Raw genomic sequence first — 21,617 nt, 5'->3', positions numbered from 1 at the left:
AAATAGGAAATTCACTTAAAAACCAAAATGAGGGTGCCAAATAGAGAAGCACAAAACACATACTGACCACAAGTGCAAACTCACTGCCATATAACTTATGCTAATCAAGCAGCAAAATATAATCAACTTGAATTCGGGACCACTATTCAAAATCTTAGTGAAAGACCGGATTTGTTATCTCATGTCTGCTTTTCACGAAAACATACAGCGACATCCATAGTGATAGGGCAAAAACATTAATGCAGGGCAACAAATAAAACCAATTTATAAATTTCATGAAATGGTTGTCAAACCTTTTGGAAGAAGTGAATCATAAGCATTGTGCCTCTGGAGCACCGGAAGTTCTTTCTTTTCACGATCACAATCTTCAAGCCACGTGGTTCTGACCACATGAATGACACCCAAAGCTGCAAGGCGCCTTACCTCCTTCTTTTCACTGCATAATTGATTAAGCATGTGAGAATTGCTAAACTTTAAACAGGATGACCTTTGAGTCAGTGTTGGGCCGTTCGCACAAATGAAAGGTATATCCAAAAAAAAACAAATGGTTGCAAATTATACATGAATTGATTGTGTATCAGGTACAAGTACAACAATATTGTTAAAAAGACATTTCCCACAAAATAAATAGTACCCAATTTCACTAGCTTAAGTCAGCAACACAAATCTGCTTCAAATTCCTGAATCCAAATGAATAAACAAACTAAGAAAGTCAAGCATCACAAAATAGTACAGATCTTAGTAAATATGTGGGCTAAATCAGTAGGTAAGACTGCGCACCAAATCTAATCCTAAATCTAAACTACTCTCTAAGACAACTAAGGAAGTTTCATGTACCAATGCCAACCAATATGGTTGTTGGTGAGATTCAAGTCGAAGATCTATTCTAGCGAAACCCAATTTGGACACTATGTTTATCGAACTTCCTTTCTCAATGATGATTTTACAGACATTATCCCCACATTTTGATAAATGTGCAAAATATTTTGGCACATTTCCAATCATCTTTTCCTAGATGGAATGCAAGACATGACATTGCTTCCTTTCGATTTTTTGTTTTTTGTTTTTATTTAAAAAAGGTGGGGAAAACCCAGTGCACAAGGCTCTCACCATTGCAAGGTCTGGGGAGGTTAGATGTACACAGCCTTTTCTCTGCATGCGAGGAGGCTATTTCCTTGTTTCGAACCCATGACCTCTGGGTCACAATGGAGCAACCTTACTGTCGCACCAAGGCTCGCCCCTCTCCTTTTTTATTTTTTGTATGGCAAAAAAATAGTCCAATATCGTCTAGGTCATCTAAGTGTTCAGGTGCTAACCCACATTCTAAGACCTGTGGACTTCTCCTAGTAGGATTCAGGATTGAACTTTCCCTAAAGTTGGTTTCTCTCATTTAAGGGAGGATGGTCTTGGAAAAGAGAAATTGTCATGGTGATCTCAAGTCTGTAGACTCGACGTGATTATGCTGCTTGTTATCTGTGAGGTCCCATCCAAGTCTTGGGGGAAAAACAATGTCACCCCTGTTGTTCTCAATAGTACGTTTTCATATAAATGTGGTTGATGGGGTAAGGACCAAAACCCTAGGCTCTGATATAAAGTTAAGCAAGGTCCATGATCTAGACCTAGAGGGGGTGAATAGATCTTGCTATAGACTTTAACCAATTTTAAATGCTTTTTAAATCTCAACTAAAGTTACCAGAATTTTAAATTCAATTAAAACTAAATATTAAATATTATTCAATGCAACACGCTAATTAACATACCAATCAAGCAGTGATAGATTAAAGCAGTAAAAAGCATGAATTTGGACACCAAGACTTTAAAGTGGAAAACCTAAGTGGGAAAAACCATGGACCTAGTTCAAGCAAACCAAATGCACTATGAGAAAGAAGTATTACAACCTGGTTAACAGTTCTCTAAGCCAAGAACATCTAGTTACCTCTTAACACAGACTAATCCACCAAACTCTCCACTCAAGTCTCCAGGCACATAATCCACTCGTCAACAGCTCCGCCATTAACATGATCCATTTCTCCAACCAGTGATTCGATCTCCAATGACTAGTCATCCAATCCAATGTTGGTTTGAATGAATAAATGTTTGTGTTGAACTAGCTTGTATTTGCTCCACAGCGATTCTGTCGTAAACACACTTTAATAACACTCACCAACTAATGCACATGATGGATGCTAAAAGAAAACTATGCACTCTATTGTTAACGATAATATACATCTCTCAATGTATTCTCTGTTTATATAGGATTTGCCCTACAATAAGTGTATATATAGGCAAAATAGCGTTGTAGAAAGAATAGGATTTTTCAGTGTTTTAAGCAGAAAAGGAAACTGCTATCTCACACTGCTCAATCAATCAAGAGACACATCGATTGATGGAAGCAACTCTAGTGGACCTCAATCAATACCTCAATCAATCGGGTAATTTCCAAAACACTTTATATGCAAATCAATTAGGATTTTCCAAATCAAATCATGAATCTCAAAGTCGTAATGTATGAATCTGTGAACCCTAGTTTTGGTGAGTGTTTAAAAGTGTCAATTTACCTTTATACCCTTGCTGTAGAAAATTATGCTTTTACCCTTGAATGAAACTTACATCGTCCTCAACCAAGACCAAGAGGTAACTACCAGCCACTAAATAACTTTTAAAGATTTATCTAAACTAGAAATAAAAAAAAAAAAAACAGACTTAAGTTTTGAGACACGAAATATACCAATATAAGTCCTATTGACCAAGCAATGGTCATTTCAGCCATCTTCTCAAGGATGATGAACGATTGTACTTCGTTGAAATTTGGTAGCCCAATAGATAATAACAAGTACAAAGTGAGATGTGCCTTTTGTGGTAAAGCAATTAATAGTGAAGTCAGCAAATTCCTTCATCCAATCCAATCTTGGCTTGATGGAATAAAAGTTGGTGTAGATAATTACTGAATCACCCCCCTTTGAAAGGTAAATTGAAGTGCATAACATCAATAAAATCGGGAAGTTCCTTCATTAGTCTCAAAGACCTTTGACAATCTAACTGTTCACATGGGTACAAAACCACACTAAATTCCCCTTTTATGCATCAAGACTATTCCATATTCTTTTCATTGCTCCTTAATTTCTCTAAAGATGCCTCTCCCTCCTCATTCTTCATGAGAACACTCATTGGAAGCTACCCTCCACAAACCTTAGGGTTCATTTGGTTAGATGGAAACTAATAGGGAAAAGTGAAAGTAAAAGAAAGTTAAATGAATGAAAGAAAATAAATTTTCCAACATGAATTTGATTAGCATGAAATTTTTCAATAAAGTTATGGAAAATTACTCTTTCGTGGTAAAGGGCATTACTGTAAATTCATCAAACTTTCTCAAGAAATCAAAACTTTCCTAGGTTGCTTATACGAAAATTTTATGGGAAGTTAGGTGGTTATGAAAATTAGTTTCCCCAAAATTTTCCTCTTCATGCTATTCAAACTCCTAAAGTTTTTAAAAGAATTCCATTTCTTTCATTTCTTGCTATTTCAATCTAATCAAATGGAGCCTTAACAACACTTAAAAAGTACCCATCCAAGTATTCAACCTTGACTCCGCCCTAGAATTCTACATCATCAAATTACCTATCCTTCCCACAATTTACCTTTTGTATCATCAATACTAGTTTCATTCTAGATTGTTCTTCAGTACATAGCTGCTATAAACATGTTTAGATATTTGAGAACATTATGTCTACCCCATTGTCCTATGTTGGAAACTACCATCTCAATTGGATGTTTAGGGTTCAGTTTTCAAATAGAATGTCAACATTGGACTTCATAAGCATGTAAACATGTGTGTTTACCGTTCGGGGAAAAAAAATAAAAATGTGTTCCAACACACTTAGAGCATCAATTTTAGAAAACTTTCTCAAAAGAAGCATGAAAGAAGAATGTTAAGAAATGCACTGATAAACAAGAATTTACATAAATTCAGAAGATCTTACCTCTCTGACGGAGTTCCAACAACTATGTGTGTCAGTTTATCATTGAGTGACATATGACGGGAACCGCCACCTCTTCGGACCATGTTGACTAGTTTACGCATTTCAGATGCATCAAATCCAACAAGCAAAATTCTGCATTCAGACAAGTACAAATCATTGTCTTCAGTTTGTGAGTCATTGGCAACACAACCATCAAAATTTGTATCATTTTTAGGCTGCATAGCTGGTGCACCACTATCCTCCTTCGTGAAGATGGGAGCATCTGAAAATGTAGATGACTTGTTCTGCGAGAGTGTAGCTTCTAGATCTGGATCTGCACTCCCAGCACATAAAACATCTTGCAAATTTGAATCTGCAGCAACCGAGGAAGGGGCACGTTGCAAATTTCCAATACTCTTGTCTTGGCTATTTTGCGTTGTCGACAAAATCTTTCTAGTATTGATCAAAGACCCAGAACCACCTTGTGGAGGATAGGACTCCTCATTAAGACATGCTACTCATCAGAAAAAAATAATAAGGTCAATACCGTATTGAGAATTCCTCGCAAGAGAAATAAAAGTAATCTTGTTAAGAAATTCACACATAACCATAAATTACAGTGTGCCATCAAAATAAAGCATTACCTCTTCGAGCAACAGACTGATCAAACCATTTGCGACTAACAATATGAATGTGACCCCATCTTTTGGCAACTTTGTATTTGTCACCTTCAGGAGCTTATTAAAAGTCAAGGAGACAAATGTTTCCTATATTTACATAATATTGAAGGACCCTTAACTTCAAATATGACAGGAAGATGTACTCAGAAAAGTCTGTCATAAGATGATTTCAAAATGAAGAAAATATAATTTGTGTCATAACAAAGCACAAACATAGCCATTATAGAGAAAATTCAAATAAAGGTTTTTTAGGCAACCTTTTACTGTCACTCAAAGGGGTGCAAGAGAATTGGAAAGTACAGAGATGGCACAGCAATATAGTAAAGTCATCTACAAGAAATGTTGAAGGATTTAGATATTTAAGTTACACTCTCTCTAACAGCTTAAGCTTTTGGAGTAGATGGTTGTTAACATGGTATCAGAACCAAAGGTCTCGAGTTCAAACCTCACCGTCAGCCTAATTAAAAAATTGAAAACACGTGTAAATCAAAAGAAGGCCGCACGTTAGGGGGCGCGATGAAGGATTTATATATTTAAGTTACACCCTTAACAGCTTAAGCTTTTGGAGTAGATGGTTGTTAACAAGTAACAATAGAGTAGTTGCAATAATCTAATTAAAGATTCGTTCAGATATCAATAGTAAAACATAAGGCCCTAAAAGTCCAGAAATGAAATTAAAAGTGTATCTAAAATTTGTGAAAATTTAACAACTGAAGAATTTTAACACTTCAAATAATAATAGTAATAAAGAAGAAAATGGACACTAAAGCACATGAAGAATTACATTGAACGCAAATTCTTGAAGCAAAATATGAACAGATAAGTCGCCACCTATTCATAATTAAATTGCATCCACTCAGACTCATAATTTAGTCACAGTTCCATGGACTTATGTTTAACAGCAGTATACCAAGTTTATTTACAAAAACTAATAATAATAATAATAAAATAAAATAAAAACTAATTGTGACTCTTCTATCAAAATAAAATGGTTTTTTTACTTATCCAAAAAAAAAAAAAAATGGTTTTGACACAAAAAGAAATTAAAAAATGAACTGCTGTTGAGGAGCCTAGTTTTGGCAGGCTTAAATCTAAATTCCCCCCTTTTCAAACTGAGGATAAAGCAAATCAATGTTGAAAAAATGTTTGCTTCACAACTAGGGGTCATTGCTTGGTGAAATACCAAAACCTAGCACTGACAAGGATGAAAAGGAAGGTCCGAGTTTGAGAATATTTTTTTATTATGAACAGGCAGATACTTTTGCAAAATATCACTCAATTTAACAATTGAATGCCACAAAATAAGGGCAGGTGAAATTAGGATGGTGTGATGAATAACTGATATGAGAAAATAGAATAGAAACGAAACAAAAAAAAATATATTGGTAATATAAATAAAGGTACCATCAATATATGACAGGATGGTGGAAAGTTAACTAAGATAAGTAGGTCTAATTCAACAAAGTCCAGTGGTCACACCAACAGTATATACGAATATGGTTAGTGTTAAAGGTGCTACAAGGAAGAAAATATCCTAAACAATCCTGAGGACAGAAGTAGTAAAAAGAATGACCAAATAATATTATATTTGGTAGGGTAGAGAACGCATAGGAGAAGTGGGGAGTGAAAAGGGGAAGGAGAAGATCTCCCTTGTTTGATTAAGTGAAATGTTTAAGAGAAAGGAAAGGCGAAGGAAGGATGTCTCCTCTGGACCCACCAAAAAGCTTTTGCTCAAAAGTAGATGGAGAAGAGAAGAGAAAAGCATATTCCTTCATTCTTTTACTTCTTACACATTCACAAAAAAGTTTTCATTCTATTTTATAATTATTATGGTTGTCGAAAGGTGTATTGGTCAAGTCACATTACTATCTCTTCATTCATTCTTAATTTCTTCTCTACTCAATTAAACAACATGAAGGAAAGGCTCCTTCCTTTCCCTAAAGATACCTTTTCCATCTTCCCTTCCATCTCTTCGTTCCAATTTTATATTTTTTGTATCAGAGCAGTAACTATGACCATTGATAAAATCATGTGTAGGATATATCACAGACTAAATGTGAGCACTTCTTGGTCAGCTCAGCAGAATATTTGCCACCATTTTCTATGATAATCTTCTCCATCTCCTTCCGTTCATCTGAAGATAAACAGGCACATTAACTTAACAAGAAAAAATAACATATATTAATCAACACCAGAAGATTGATAATATTGATCCATTAATTTCAAAAACTTCTATCTAACTTGTCAACCTGCAGGAATTCTGGTGACGCAAATTGTCAATCCAGAAAAAGGAAGAACCCTGTACAGGTCCTGAGGAACAACACGGTGCTCTTTCCAGCACTGATATAACCAATTTATTGTGACAACTGGTTTCTTTAGAATGTTTGAAGCCCACTGCAAATTGAATGCATAAAAAATCAGACAAACATTTAGGGTCCGATTGAAGTAAGAAAAGGAGAAAGAAAAAGTAAGACGCAAATATATAAGACCATAATATGTATGCCTACCAGCTAAGAATACTTAGCTGTATGGTCAACATAAGAATGATTCAAATGTCAAGGAGAAAACAACAAAGAAGAGTTAAAGACCCTATTAGTAGAAAGATTCTCCAAGACTATCATACACCATACTGACAATAGGAAAAATCAACAAAATGTAATGAGTCCCACTTTTAGGTGATTACAAAAGGATTTCCAAAATTCCACAATGGATTTGAAGGAGGGAGGGGGCTCAAAAAGGCTTAGCCATTTCCTAGCAACACAAGACAGACAAGAAAGGTGAGAGGGGCTATAAGACCGGTTTGGGGGAGGGATTTGGAGGGTTTAAATACCTCGTTTGAACCCAAACTAACAAGGTGTTATTTAAAAAACCACGTGAGGAATTGAGCAGTGAAACCATTGATAAACCAACCACCATAATAAAAAAAATCGGTGTGGCCACCACCAACCAAACTGCCATTTTCACCAGACTCCACCGCTATAAAGCAATCATCTGACCCTAAGAAGCATAGCCACAGACACCATGCCATAGACATAATGGTGTAGCAAATAGCTAATCTAAAAAATGTAAGAAAGGGCATGGCAACGACACAACTACATATAAGATATATTATTTCATAATAAGTAGATTTAATATTCCAGATTCCAGAACCAGAACGTGAAACTTGTAACTTATAACTAATATAATTGGCCAAAGATCACGCTTAATAAGACGGACATCCTGGTTTCAATTATTGTCACTTGGAACCAACCTGCATCAGTAGTTTCTGTACTTAACCCAGAACAGCAATTGAGGGTATGTTGTGTACCCTGAGAAGACTAACTTGACATGTGCGTAGAAAACTTTTATAACAAAATAAATATTATATTGGTAAAATATTTCACCCAAATAAAAATGTTTTGACCAAGATATTGAGAAATTCAAGTATACATTGGCACCTTAACTTCAAACCCACATTAGTGGAGCCAGAAATTTACATTAGTGGCGGCGACCATGAACAATAGTATGATAAAAAATAAAAAATAAATAAAAAATTGAACCAAAACAATAAATTATACAATTTAAACATTAATTTTAATATTTCCATTCAATACATTTATAACTATCCTAAATGACTTTTCACCTGTTGAACGCGTTGCATTATATGTCATTATCAATGTCATTAAATGTTTTTCTTATTACATATAATCAACAATCTATTGATGTTAACAGAATCCTAATCCAATTTTCTTTTTTCACCAAAATTAAAAATCTTATTTTGCAGAAAGAACGATATTGGCTAAAAAAGGCGATTAGGGTTTCTAGCTTACGGTCAAGAACTCTACTGAATTTATATAAACATACATACATACATACATACATATATATATATATATATATATATATATATATATATATAGATATATATTTCTCACTCTGTGTTCTGCTTTGGATAGAAATTGAGAGATTAAGGAGAGAAATTGATGTTCGAAGTAGAGAAGATGAACTTTGTGTGATCACGAGATTGATTGGTATGGAGAATTTGGGAAAGCAAGAGAAATAGTGTTAGCATCAATATGTGGAAGATGACAAGTATTACGTGGATCATTAAAAGATACAACACCAACTAACACGAACCTATAAGTCAAACCATTTGTTGACATGGTAATTTATGTCTAGAACCCAAACAGCACATATTCAAAGAGATGATCTGAAGGTCATAAAGAGCAAATGGTCAGGGGTTGGCCCAAAGCCCAACAGTTCCAGCTCAATATCATCATTGGGCTACATGGGGTTACTAAAGGACACCCACCGAAATCCTTCAAACAAGTCAGTCAAAGTAAATCAGGAGAAATGAAAAAATAGTTGATCCTAATAATCCAATTACCCACTCTGAATTCTTCCATCAATTTCTATTCATTACCACTATGGAAATCTTGTGTAAATGGTTCAAACTTGTTTTGGCCCATTGTTTTTACCATTTTGGCATTTTGCAACCATAAGAATGGCTAGTACTCCAGTCACATGCATTTCTTAAAGTATGAATGGGGTTAATGTCCAGGATGCCAACTAAATACCCTATCTGGAATGCCCATGGGCTCATTAGATGGTTTTGAAAGGTTCACATCAATGCCTATCAACATCTATTTAAAAGCATATATGATGAAGCTTTGTGCATGAACAGCTATTGAGATGGCCCAACATCATCAGAATGTCAACTAGCATAATATTCTGAAAACAATCTGGTGCATATGCCCTTCTTCAGGCATAAGACCCAACTTCCAAGTCCTTGTTCTTTTCCATTTCTATACAAGTCCTTATTCTTTGCCATTTTTATACAAATCCTTGTTCTTTGCCATTTCTATACCCCTAAACACCAATCAAGCCCTCTTCCTGCAATAACGGATTTGCACACCACTCAGAAAGCCTCCCAGCTATGCTGGAATTACATGCCTCTGATTGCCAATTGTGGCAAGTAAGACACTTTAAGTGATGAGTTATGTGCAGAATGCACTCCCCTCAACAAGTTTACTGATGCATCAGATTCAACTTCACTGTTGGAAGGCCTGTCACTGAATGCAACCCTAAGAGTCCTATTGTTGATTCCTTGATTGAAGACATTTCTCCAATGGAATTGAATTGTGACAAGTGGATTTCAAATGTGTTGTGGATTTAGCTTCCTTCATGGCTATATTCTGCTCCACAGCCACCTCTTTCCTCAATCCACTGTGTAGCATGTATAGCTTGATTTGATCTTGTCTTGTCAACTATGATGAACTCGTCAAAGCCTTTATATGCATGACAAAGTTTCCCATGCTTCAGTTAAACACACTTTCAATCTAGTTCTGTTCTCCAAGTTTGAATTCTCAAGCCACAACATGTCGCAGACTAGTGGGTTTAACAATCAACTCAGAGAAACTTCTACAGAAACAACAAACCTGAGCTTCTTAATTGGTATGTCACCTACCAACAGTGAACCTGAGTTCTGAATGGCAGAGATGTAGAAATCGGTGATAGTGACAGAATCAAATTTCGTTCAACTATATTGTTTCCAAATGTTGCCATGTGTTTATACGTTTGTCCTTGTTTAATTTAATTTTGTTGCAAATCAGAAGAGTTCATTTTGCACTACAAAATGGAACTCAACCCATGGAAGCATGAAGGATGATAGAATCAACAACATGGCATCAAATGGACCAGCATAAACACGTAGTTCTGGGCCCTCTACATGAGTTCGATGCGTCATAATGTCATATTGATCTAAAAGTAGCTTCTGAGATGATACAGAGAGTGAAACTTTAAGAGTATCTATTTATCAATAAATATATAGAAGGACTTACAGGACCGGTGAGTACTCATAATAGTAAAACTTAAGCCCAACACTTGACATTGCCACACCCACCCCACCCCGCCTGGTCATCTTTGTGACAGTTAATTATAATTTAGACACCCCGCCTGGTCATCTTTGTGACAGTTAATTATAATTTAGAACCATAATACTTCCACTGCAACAATCTTTGACTTTTTTGCAGAGATTTAGTGAAAATGACAAGTTGACAACTGAAGGAAATAAATTTACTTTGTTAAGAAAAGGTGAAGAAATCAGTCATGATTGATACAACGATTAAGATTGCAATAAGGAAGATTTAATAATATATCCTTTACGAGGGGATTGGGATTGCAGCAAGGCAGAGTAAAAAAAAAAAAAAAAGCCTCTGATAAATAACCAAAAAAGTATTCAAAAGTTATCCAGTGCCCCACAGTTGATTAAATGGACAACTACAATTAGTATCAAGTTACAACAGAAGATTTTAGGGTCTGTGAATGAAGACGTGAGCTATTAGGATCTACAGATTGATCATGATTAGAATCCACTATTGACTTAAAATTAGTATTTGCTGCATTGGAGAAAAAAGGGTACAAAAAGCTGACAGGATCATCTAATGAAGACATCATCATTGAGAAATAATGAGAAGATAACAGCAGCAAAAAGGTGATAACAATTAATTGAAAGAAAAAAAATAAAAATAAAATAAAATAAAATAAAAGATGCTGATCTCTTGAATTCTTCTCAGGTAAATCTAATCCATTTAAATTCAAATATAGAATCTACTCAAAAATTAAAAAATTAGCCCAGAAATAATGAAAAGAATAGGAAATAGACCTTTCAAGGCTGCACAAAGACCCAGATAACAAGGTGATAACAATTAATTGAAAGAAAAAAAATAAAAATAAAATAAAATAAAATAAAAGATGCTGATCTCTTGAATTCTTCTCAGGTAAATCTAATCCATTTAAATTCAAATATAGAATCTACTCAAAAATTAAAAAATTAGCCCAGAAATAATGAAAAGAATAGGAAATAGACCTTTCAAGGCTGCACAAAGACCCAGATAGAAATATGGCAATACAAATCCCATAACCTGCACATAACGGCTTAGGCACAAAACAATCACAATCCATTAAATTACTTCAGTTCATTCAAACACACTAAAGAATGTCCTCTATAAGGTCGCATGATAGTGTAATCCTCTATTAATTTGCCAGAAAAAATGTTGTGAACTAATGATTGACTGCTTCTTCATTTCATCCTTCTGTTTCTATTTGCCTACTTACTCTTAAGCTCACTAAATTAACTGTAATAGTATGTCAATATCCAGCATCACCATGAGGTAAGGAAGTAATGAAACAAGGTTTTCTAGTATGGGATCATGATAGAGTAACTCCACAAGGCCACACCCCTCAGAAACCCACTACATGGACACCCCTGGGAAAGCTCGAGAGAGTGGTCCGACAATCTTATAAACCAATGTGGCAATTAAGTCTATCTAACAAGATAAGAAAATAACTATAGTCATTAGAGTGTGAGATTTGGAAACTTTAGAAGCTCATTCCTCATACGATAGACGATAGTCAGCTATTAAACACAGAAAGAGAGAAAGTAGGACACTTAATAGAACACTTGATAGAAAAAATGGAAAGGAAAACTGAAAACCTTGTACTTTGCAGCCAAAACATTCTTCACAATAACAAAGCTAACATCCATAGACGCCTTAGAATGCAACACTCCTCCCATAGAAGTCACCAACCTTCCAATCTCAACCTACAACAAGTTCATGAACCAAAGAATCAACACTAATGTTAGGGTTCAAGAGGAAGGGAAGGGAGTGACAGAAAGAGAATCATGTATAAGAGCAGGGGGGTAGTTTGTCCAGTGCCATATAGCATAAAAGAAAGGTTGTAGAAAAATACCGACATTACAGAGCCCAACATTGCAAAGTATAAAAACTGATATTAACATACAACCAAAGGATGCTTGTTTTTAAGATCAGAAGTGTTATATCAAGTTCAACTCATTCAAGTTCCAATATATACAATATTTATAATGAAACAAGAGACTCCCACGGTAATTAAGAAAAAAAAAAAATTCCCATACTATATAGAATACATTATCATTAAGAAAATCACCCTTTTCGAGTAAGGATCTGATTAGATGTTTTGATTATAAAATCCTTGGGCAATTCTTCAATTTATCATTTCATAATATGCAATGTCACAGACACAACAGCCAAGTGTTCTCCCCCTTTCAAACAGAGATATCTTTAATGTCTCATATGTCTAAATGCTGTTGCAAAATAATAATAATTTCTTACCAAAAATAATAATAATAAATAACAGTCTAAATGTTGGGAATTTAACAGTCACATTCTGAATATCTAATATAGAAAACTGAACCTGGGTTTTAAATTGTATACATGGATATTGGTATCCGCCTTCAAATTGAAGTTAATGTGCACCAAATTCAAAAAACTGAACCTTGGCACATGAGAATCAACTGAATAAATCCCTTAAAATATATATATATGTGAGTGTTCATCAACTATCAGTAGTTGATCCGTTTCTGGAGTTCCGATCATAATTTATTCAGGATGTTAATTACTTTATTTTACCTATTCCAGCTTGAGTCACTCATAACAGAGAAGCAAAATCAAATTTCCATGCAAAATCTGAAACCGTTCATAAAAATGAGTAATGGTTTGACAGTTATAATACCCACAGTGTGCCATGATTTTTTGCATCTTTCCAGAATAAAAAGAATGCTATTCCATCAGCCACTTCAATGTGACAGTTCAGGATGAATTTTCAAATTTCAGAACCAGTAACTGGATGTAAATAAGCCTTACGCAAAATGGAGTATGTGGTGCCCAATTTGAATTTTTTTTTTTTATTAAAAAATAAATAAAAATAAGAGAAAAGAAGAAGAAGAAAAGTCAAATAAGTTACAAGAAAATTTTATAGAATGGTCATCACTCATCAGGCCTAATATATAGAGTATAATGTCTTATGATATCACACTATTCTATTTTGGTGTGTTTATTCTATGGCTCTCGTATTCTTGCTGTCTATTATTTTTGCATGATGATGTTTATTCTCTTACCCCAATGGGGGGACATGTTTACTCTTACATGGTAGTCCCGAGTTGTTTATCTTGACAGGTTTTTGGTTACAAGTTTGGGGGTGTGCCACCTTGCTTGTTGCTTTCCATTACTTGTTTGGTTTGCTTTTCTGACACTCCTCAGTGCCATGGTAATATTGTTCTATCTCATTATCTTTTTTTTTTTTTTTTTTCTCATTGCACATTGATGACAATGTGCCATTTGGGTAAGGCAATAGAATTGCAAATTTTGGGTTACTTTGAAATTTTGTTCATCTTTTTGCCATATTTGAAATCTTTTTGTGCTTAATGCTGTGTTCGGCAGGAAGGAAGGAAGAGGTGAGGAGAGAAAATAGGAAGGAAGGAATGAATTTCCTTTGTTCAGCAGAGATGATACAAGGAAAGAAAGGAGAATAGGAAAGATGACCCATCCTTCCTCCTTTACAAATTTTCATCAGCCCAAAAATGGGCAGAAGAAATGAGGGAAGACAACGGGACTATTATAGAAGTTTTAAATTAAATACTATACTAAATTATACAAGATTTAAATTATAGTACTATACTCTATAAATTACAATATTATAAATCTTATTGGATATAATGGTAAAAACGATTAAAATTTCTCTTTCCTCCCTTTTAACGAACATAGTAGTAATTTATAAGTTTATTCTCTTCTCTTTCATCCAACCGAACAAAAAGAATGAAATACACAATCTCTTCTCTTGGGATGTCTTATCCATCCATTCTTCTCTCTCTTCCATCCAAATTTTTTCTTTCCTACCGAACAAGGCATAAATGATGTAGTTAAGAGCATGAGCTTATTTTGCAATGATATTGCTTCTATGGAATTTATGGACTCGTATTGCATATCATGTCATATTTAGTGGACTATTGTATCATGTATGATTGGGAATTGATATTTTTGGGGGAGTTTCGCATTTTTTATTCATGTTTTGGCATATGTGGTCCACATCATTGTTCAGTTTGGCTTTTGTTGGTGGTTATTCATCTATAGTGTACTTCACGTCTCACATGTGCACAAATTTCGCATATGGAGGGATTTGCTTGACGACATCGAGGAGAGGTAGATTGATTTTTACTTGCTTGAAGACTTCCATCATGTCTTGAATTTTCTCCCCTTGTTTGCCAAAATAGGAGGGTTCCTTGAGACGTTGAGGAAATGGAGCTCTTTGTTCATATGATGTCTCAAGGATGGGAGTAGATGAAGAGGTGACTTCATCTTGGACTCCTTTGGTGATGGATGGATTTGAATTCTTGGGCATAAAAAAAGAAACAACAACATTGCATTTGTGTAATTGAAATGAGAATGTTAAGATGGATAATTGGAGTGATAAGAAGATATAAGCTTAATAATCAACATGGAAGGAGAAATGGTGCCCATTAGTTAAAAATAAGAGAATAGACTTTCTTTTTCTTTCTTTTTTTGATAAGTAAGCCTTCATTAGAAGTGCTCAGAAGGAGAGCGCACCAGAGATAACAAAAAACCAAGGCCATTCCTCTCCCTCCACGAGCCCCACCACACACAGAGGAACCACCCACCAAGCATCACGAACCAAAGGACCCACTATACAACTCCTCCAAGACTCGAGCATGCTCTGTGTGGAAGCCGGTGACAGCCAATGGACTCAAAACAACATAACTCTAACAACCGAGCAATGTAAAAGAAGATGATCCACTGTCTCTTCATCCTTCTTGCACATGTAACACGCTTCACCATTATCTTTCGCCTCTTTCTCAGATTATCAATAGTCAGAATTCCCCTTAGAGCCACCATCCATCCTAAAAAAGTCACCTCAATGGAGGCTTTTCTGCACCAAACTACCTTCCATGGGAAGGAGGGACCCTGAAAGCCCATCAGCCGCTTGTAGAAAGAGCGCACCTCAAATCTACCATTGATAGAGTCCACCCAAGACCACTCGTCTACACCCTCCTCCATCAACCTCTAACTATATAGCAAATCCAAAAGGCCAATGATCTCCTCCTTCCCCCAATCTTGAAACTACCTCCAAAACTGCACATCCGAAGTCACTCTTCCACCATCAAGCCGATAACTGTCCATGACCGAGATCATCTCCACCGCAATTCTATAAAGTCTTAGAAAGACACTAGCAATAGCCCGATCCCCACACCAATGATTTGTCCAAAATCGGATATGCCTCCTAATTCTCGCCCTAGAGCGAATATGTTTTGAAAATTCATTCCACCCTTTTCGAGTGAATTTCCAAAACATATAGGGTGGAATGAATTTTCAAAACATATACACCCACCAGGCCCTCCAAAGAGCACCACTTACCCCAATCCTCTCCATATCTACTCCAAACGACTCTCCCCCAAAGCCCTTTTCGAGTGAATTTCCAAAACATATAGGGTGGAATGAATTTTCAAAACATATACACCCACCAGGCCCTCCAAAGAGCACCACTTACCCCAATCCTCTCCATATCTACTCCAAACGACTCTCCCCCAAAGCCTATCCCTCTCTGACCCAAGCCTCCACAGCCATTTGCTTAGCACAGTTTTGTTGAAAGAATCAACCTCCTAACCCCCAACCCTCAATCTGAATAGACTACACACCCTCTCCCAGTTCACGAAATTATACTCAAACTCATCACCCATACCTCCCCACAAAAAGTTCCTCTACAAATGCACGATCCTCCTCACGACTGCTACTTGAATCTAGAATAACAATAGATAGTAGGTAGGAAGACTTGAAAGGATACTCTTTATAAGGGTTAAGTGCCCCCATTTAGAAAGATATCGTTTCTTCAACCTGCCAGTTAAGTTTGCACAACACGTACAATGAAGATACATAGATGCACTGATGAGGAAAGGAAGATTAGTTTGCATAACACGCAAAAGACAAGAGGGTCTGTTCACGATCGTGGGTCTGTTCAAGCTAAGCTCATTTATGAAACGAGCTTGAAAATCAAGGTCAAGCTCGACTCATTTGTTAATCAAAAAGGCTTGAACAAGCTCATTGACAAACCAAGCCCCAACTATTCAAGAACAACTTGGTTCATTACTTCATTTGCATCCCTCCTACTATAACACCAGTAGAAAGAAATGGCCAACACTACATTCTACAGTTCATATATTTTTAGCCAATAATCCCATTCCAAGCCAATACAAGACTAGTCACTAAAATGACCATACTCTTTTCAACTCAACAAAGCTTTTCCAACCATTTGAGGTCAATCACATGAAACTTGTTTCATCATTCCGCTTCATCGGAGGTCATAACATTAGTGGAACATGTCTCATCATATTTTTTTGCTATCATATCTATCTTTGTTATTTAACCATATTAGTTTTGTCTTCCCCTTCCCCTAACATTATCTTCAATATGAACCACGCCAATTTTCCTCACTATAGCAATTATTGGTCATCCTGCACATGGTGAAACCATTTTAATTAATTTCATGTCATTTAACACCGATGGTTGCTGCTTCAATCATCTCAGAAATACCACAAAGGTTTGTGACCTAGTAGCATCTCCTCTACCTCCCAAAGTGGAAGGTCAAGGTTCAAGTCCCATACGGAAAAAGTGGGTGGGTGTGTTATTTGACAGGTTTTTGATAAGATAAAAATTCTCTCAGAATTGTGCTCATTTCTAATTTCATTTTTTCTTGTCTTGCCACACATCCATATCAATATTTGCATTTTGGCACTCATTTCTTGAAAAAATTGTTTCTTAACTGAATAACATTTTGTCCTACTACATATAGCAGCTCTAAGAATGCTCACAATTTATCTTTCAATTGTAGACGTAATGTCATCACACAATCTGCTAGAAGCACTCCTCTATACCAACGGGCCAAGGCCTAGCGGTATCAGCCTCTTACTTGGGTTCAAGTCTCAATAGAGACGTGTGTGTGAGTACCAACTATGGAGAGAAAAAAAAAAAAAAAAAAAAAAAAAAAAAGGCACTCCTCTATTTAATTCATCCTGCTTTAATTTTATAACTAACATCATCTTCATTTTCTCTTTGTGAGAATAATAATCAAGCCTACATAACAAAAATATCGCTTTTTAGAATCTAGTAACAATTGAGTACTCAAATATATCCAAACTTATATTTCTATTTAAGTTAAAGTTACATCTCATATATTCAAGTTTGGTGTAACTTATCTTAAACCCTCTCGAGTCTAGAGCTTCTTACTATACCTCTAATTTAGCACTTTTTCCACTCTAATTTCATCAATTAAAAAAATTTATCAACCCAGATGATATATCATCAACCTCATTTAGAATGTGTTTTGTCAATTCATCTATAATTATGTAAAAAGATATGGGATTAATGCTTATTTTTGGTGTGTACGCATAAAGTTACTGGAATTTCACTTCTTCTCCCACAACTGTTCTAACTATCCATAGTCACAGGTCCATTATTTGATTCTTAACCATGTCAATCTATATAGTTGTGACTCCTTTCTATTCTAAATTTTACCATATCACATATTTAGAGACTCCACCATAAGCATTCTTCAAATCTATAAAAATCACATAATGATCGTTATTTTTCTCAAAAATATCTTTTCATTAGTCTCATCAGTATATAAATAGCATTTATTGCTGACCATTCCAGATTCTTTATTCTTTCTTGTTTAGTCTAACTGCATAGGCTGCAGAAGGAGGGGAAGCCACCCTACCCAAAGCCCCACACCTGATGGGAATGGGACTTCAAACCTACACGGTCTACACCTTTCCCTACGTTGTGTTAGGAGTGAGGTAGGTGGAAAGAAAAGAAGGAAAATAAAAGGAAGGAAAAGGCAATGTTCAGTTAAAAATTGAGGAAGGTAAAGGCGAGGTTTCTTAACCCTTTAAAGTCTTTTTGCTTTCCTCCCAAAAAGTAGGTGAAAATGGAGGGAAAGATCATGGAAATAAGTAAATTACAAGTAAATTCTCATTTAACACTTGCTCCTCAAAAAAAATATGATCCTTCTTTTTCTCCCTATGATTCTCATATAAGATGAGAAACAAGAGATACTCAACTAATAGCGGGTAAATTCTCCTCATTAATTTTGTCCTACCCTTTCTTTTCCTTCCAGTTTATCCAAACATACTAGTAATGAAGGAGTAAGACATCCTACCTGAATTATAGCTAGTGTTTTAAAGTTAAATTATGCAACAATAAGATCAAATAATATTGGACATACAGATTATAGGAGTATAAGGCTTAAATAGTAAAAATTTTGTATTCAAAATTGCAAGATTCAACAAACATGTAAGTCATGCATTCATCATAATATAGAGCTTAAAGGAATCACAGTTGTCAAAAGACGCCCCTAGACCACAAAGAACCCTAGACTCGTCAAAGGCTCCACTAAATTGCCTCAACATACAACATGTAAGGCCCTTAATTGCGTGCTTCATAATAGGCTCCAGTTTCAAAAAAGCACAACTTGTTTAAAACATTAAGTAGCTTTTCCTTCTCTGTAAATAGCCATTATTGACAAACTCTACATCATATGCAGTCATAGTTGCTAGATCAAATTGTCTAAACCTTATTGGATTTTGTTTCTTCCAAAGTTCATGAGCCTATGATTGACTACTTGCATTAAATGTGTCTAATACTTAAACCTAAACATCAATAATAATATAATATGTTCAAGCACAAGAATAATACCTTTTCATCCATCTCAAAACCAGATGCCAGTAATTTGACCCCATCCATTGCGAGGCAACATGTGAACCCTTGATTAGGCAGTGCTCTGTGTTCTTTTGCACAGGAAAGCACGCATTGAGGACCTGAACAAAATAAAATATACATCAAAATCAACATTTTTTACAACCCCCTTTTCTTTGGGCTAATGGACATGAAGTAGCCCTCTCACCACCCAAATCCCCCCCTAACACAGATGAAGGTGGGATTCTATCTCATTTCTCTAATATGACTTATTAAAGACTTTACCAGATAGGCTATCTAGCATCTTTTCTTAACACCTTTTTATGTAACAGTCCCTCTCATTCTAAACAACTTAGACATGAAGAACAGTAATTTAATGGACCATTTCAATGCACATGCTGCTATCCCAAATTGATGACTGTGTGTTCGAAAATCACTATAGGACACTTGACATAATCAATCACACAATTTGGTTACTGAAAACCATGACCATTCCTGCTCACCAGGACACCTGACAGCTAATTCAAGTATACAAAAATTTACAATTGTAGTTATACGTGTTTGGGAAAAGGCTTTGTTGAGTTGAGTTTAATTATATACATTTGTGGGGAAAGAATATATGCACTAAATCATGAAAGTGTCTGTTTGACTCTTGGAAATAATGTGAGAAATAAAAAAGAAAACAGCACCAACAATTGAATAAATTCAAGAAAACAACGGAAACTACAAAATAACAAATGACACTTACATAAATATATTAAAGTAATCTCTAATCCAAAACCAACAATTTGAAATACTTAACATCAGGGTATACAGAACTCTAAGTATCACAGTGGAGACTTAAAAGGGGAAAACAAAGTGACAATCTTTGACGAAATTGTGAGGATAAAGTTGCAACCATACCAAGCAAATTACAGCCCTTAGATCTGAGATCGTCAAACTTCTCCTGCAAATCAAAGAATTGTCTGTCAGAAACGGAAAATTAGACTGAAGTTCAAGTGAAATGAATTGTGATTTGGTACATGGTCGTTGGAGGAGATGATATGGTAATCGTTTGGGCCGTTTCGCGAAGGATCGGAGCAGAGGAAAACCTCAGCTCCGTTGTGCTTGAGAGCGTCGTGAAGCGAATCAAAGATTTCGGGCGGCACTAGGTTTCGAGAAATGAACACATTCGCTCCTTTGAACGTCTTCGTCATCATCTTTCATATATGTGTGTATAGAGTGTGTGTATATATCCCCAACGTCCTTCTCGCTGCCCTTTGTGATTGCGGTTCAGGTGGAACCTCTATTTGACTCATTTTAGTCTTCAACTTCAATAGATCAGAGAGATGTTTGACATCGATGGGTGTCTTCTCAACTTAGATCGAGTTTTCGGCCGGGCTGCTATCTCCCACCATCGAAGAGAGAAAAATCTGCACATTCATGAACCAGTCAGCCATTTTCAGAGATGTTGTTGTACATTCATCCAAATGTGAAGCTTGTTGGCAGCGTGATCAGTGTGCTGAGAAACAAGAAAGACGGAAATAGCTCCTCCAAATCAAAATATACAGCTAGGGCTATCTCGTGCGTTAAGGGTCATATAAGATATACAAGTGGGACCTGAACTATGAGCAAGCTGCGCGAAAAACTAAGCTTAGCGGTGAGGAATGATTTAGGTTCAAGGCGTACTGCCCTGACACGTTAAGGTTAAATTATGACAGCCCGGTTGAGAGAGAGATTTATGGAGTTCTCTGAGCTCTGAATTGGGGAAATTAGGGGCGCTAGGTTCTCTGTGTGTGATATAAAAAAAACGGAAGCGCGGGCGGGAAGGTCTTATTATATGCGTTTGTTTCGAGTGAACGATTAATAATGGACGACGGGACTGGACATTTGAGTACTACTTGTATGGATATCAACCATGTTTGTTTTTTTTCTTTTTCCTTTTTTTTTTTTTTTTTTCATTTTCGTTTTTTTTCATGTGGGGCTTTTTAGACCGCTTCAAAACTTACCGCTGAATACATGAAGTTCCTATCCCATTTGATAGAGGTAACTCCAAGGGGATTCCTAAATTCATTGTTGTTACCAGTTACCTACATATATGCATATATACATACCTATTTAAGTGCTGTATACCTATATCTCAACGGACTGAAATCATCTCGTGTCAAACGGGAGTCCTGTTAGGATCGGTTCCTACGGTAGCGGCAGTAAAAAAATAAGAAAACAGTGTTTTGATAAAAATAGATATTATAAAAATATACAATATTACATATACACACATATACAAAATTATATACATACACACATATACAAAATCAGAATACTTTACTGTTCAATTTCAGCGTCAATTTGAAAATTCAATTTGAACATCCTAAATTTCAATGCTATTCTTCTTTCTTCTTCTCTCCCAAAATATAGAAAGAAAATATATTTTCTTC

At 35.7% G+C, this 21,617-nt stretch overlaps 1 protein-coding gene across 2 annotated transcripts in view; it reads right to left on the bottom strand.

Moving 5' to 3' along the window:
• The window catches only part of LOC132273665 (uncharacterized), a 29,814-nt gene extending 8,661 nt beyond the window's left edge, over positions 1–21,153 (bottom strand). Inside the window, exons 1-9 of one of the 2 annotated variants that reach the window (XM_059774665.1) lie at positions 20,223–21,153; positions 20,104–20,146; positions 19,201–19,322; positions 12,114–12,221; positions 6,889–7,033; positions 6,682–6,773; positions 4,604–4,697; positions 3,981–4,473; positions 294–436 (exon numbers count right to left, since the gene is read on the bottom strand). In XM_059774665.1, coding sequence (XP_059630648.1) covers positions 294–436; positions 3,981–4,473; positions 4,604–4,697; positions 6,682–6,773; positions 6,889–7,033; positions 12,114–12,221; positions 19,201–19,322; positions 20,104–20,146; positions 20,223–20,399 — 1,417 coding nt within the window. In that variant the 5' untranslated portion in view covers positions 20,400–21,153. The remainder of the gene's footprint in view (positions 1–293; positions 437–3,980; positions 4,474–4,603; positions 4,698–6,681; positions 6,774–6,888; positions 7,034–12,113; positions 12,222–19,200; positions 19,323–20,103; positions 20,147–20,222) is intronic. The other variant, XM_059774664.1, reaches the window with a different exon arrangement.
• Between the last annotated feature and the right edge of the window lie 464 nt (positions 21,154–21,617).

Source organism: Cornus florida, unplaced genomic scaffold (assembly GCF_030987335.1).
Source record: "Cornus florida cultivar Cherokee Brave unplaced genomic scaffold, ASM3098733v1 CherokeeBrave_3.0.0_Hap2_Chr09, whole genome shotgun sequence".
NCBI lineage: Eukaryota > Viridiplantae > Streptophyta > Magnoliopsida > Cornales > Cornaceae > Cornus > Cornus florida.
This window is presented reverse-complemented; position numbering and strand designations above follow the sequence as displayed.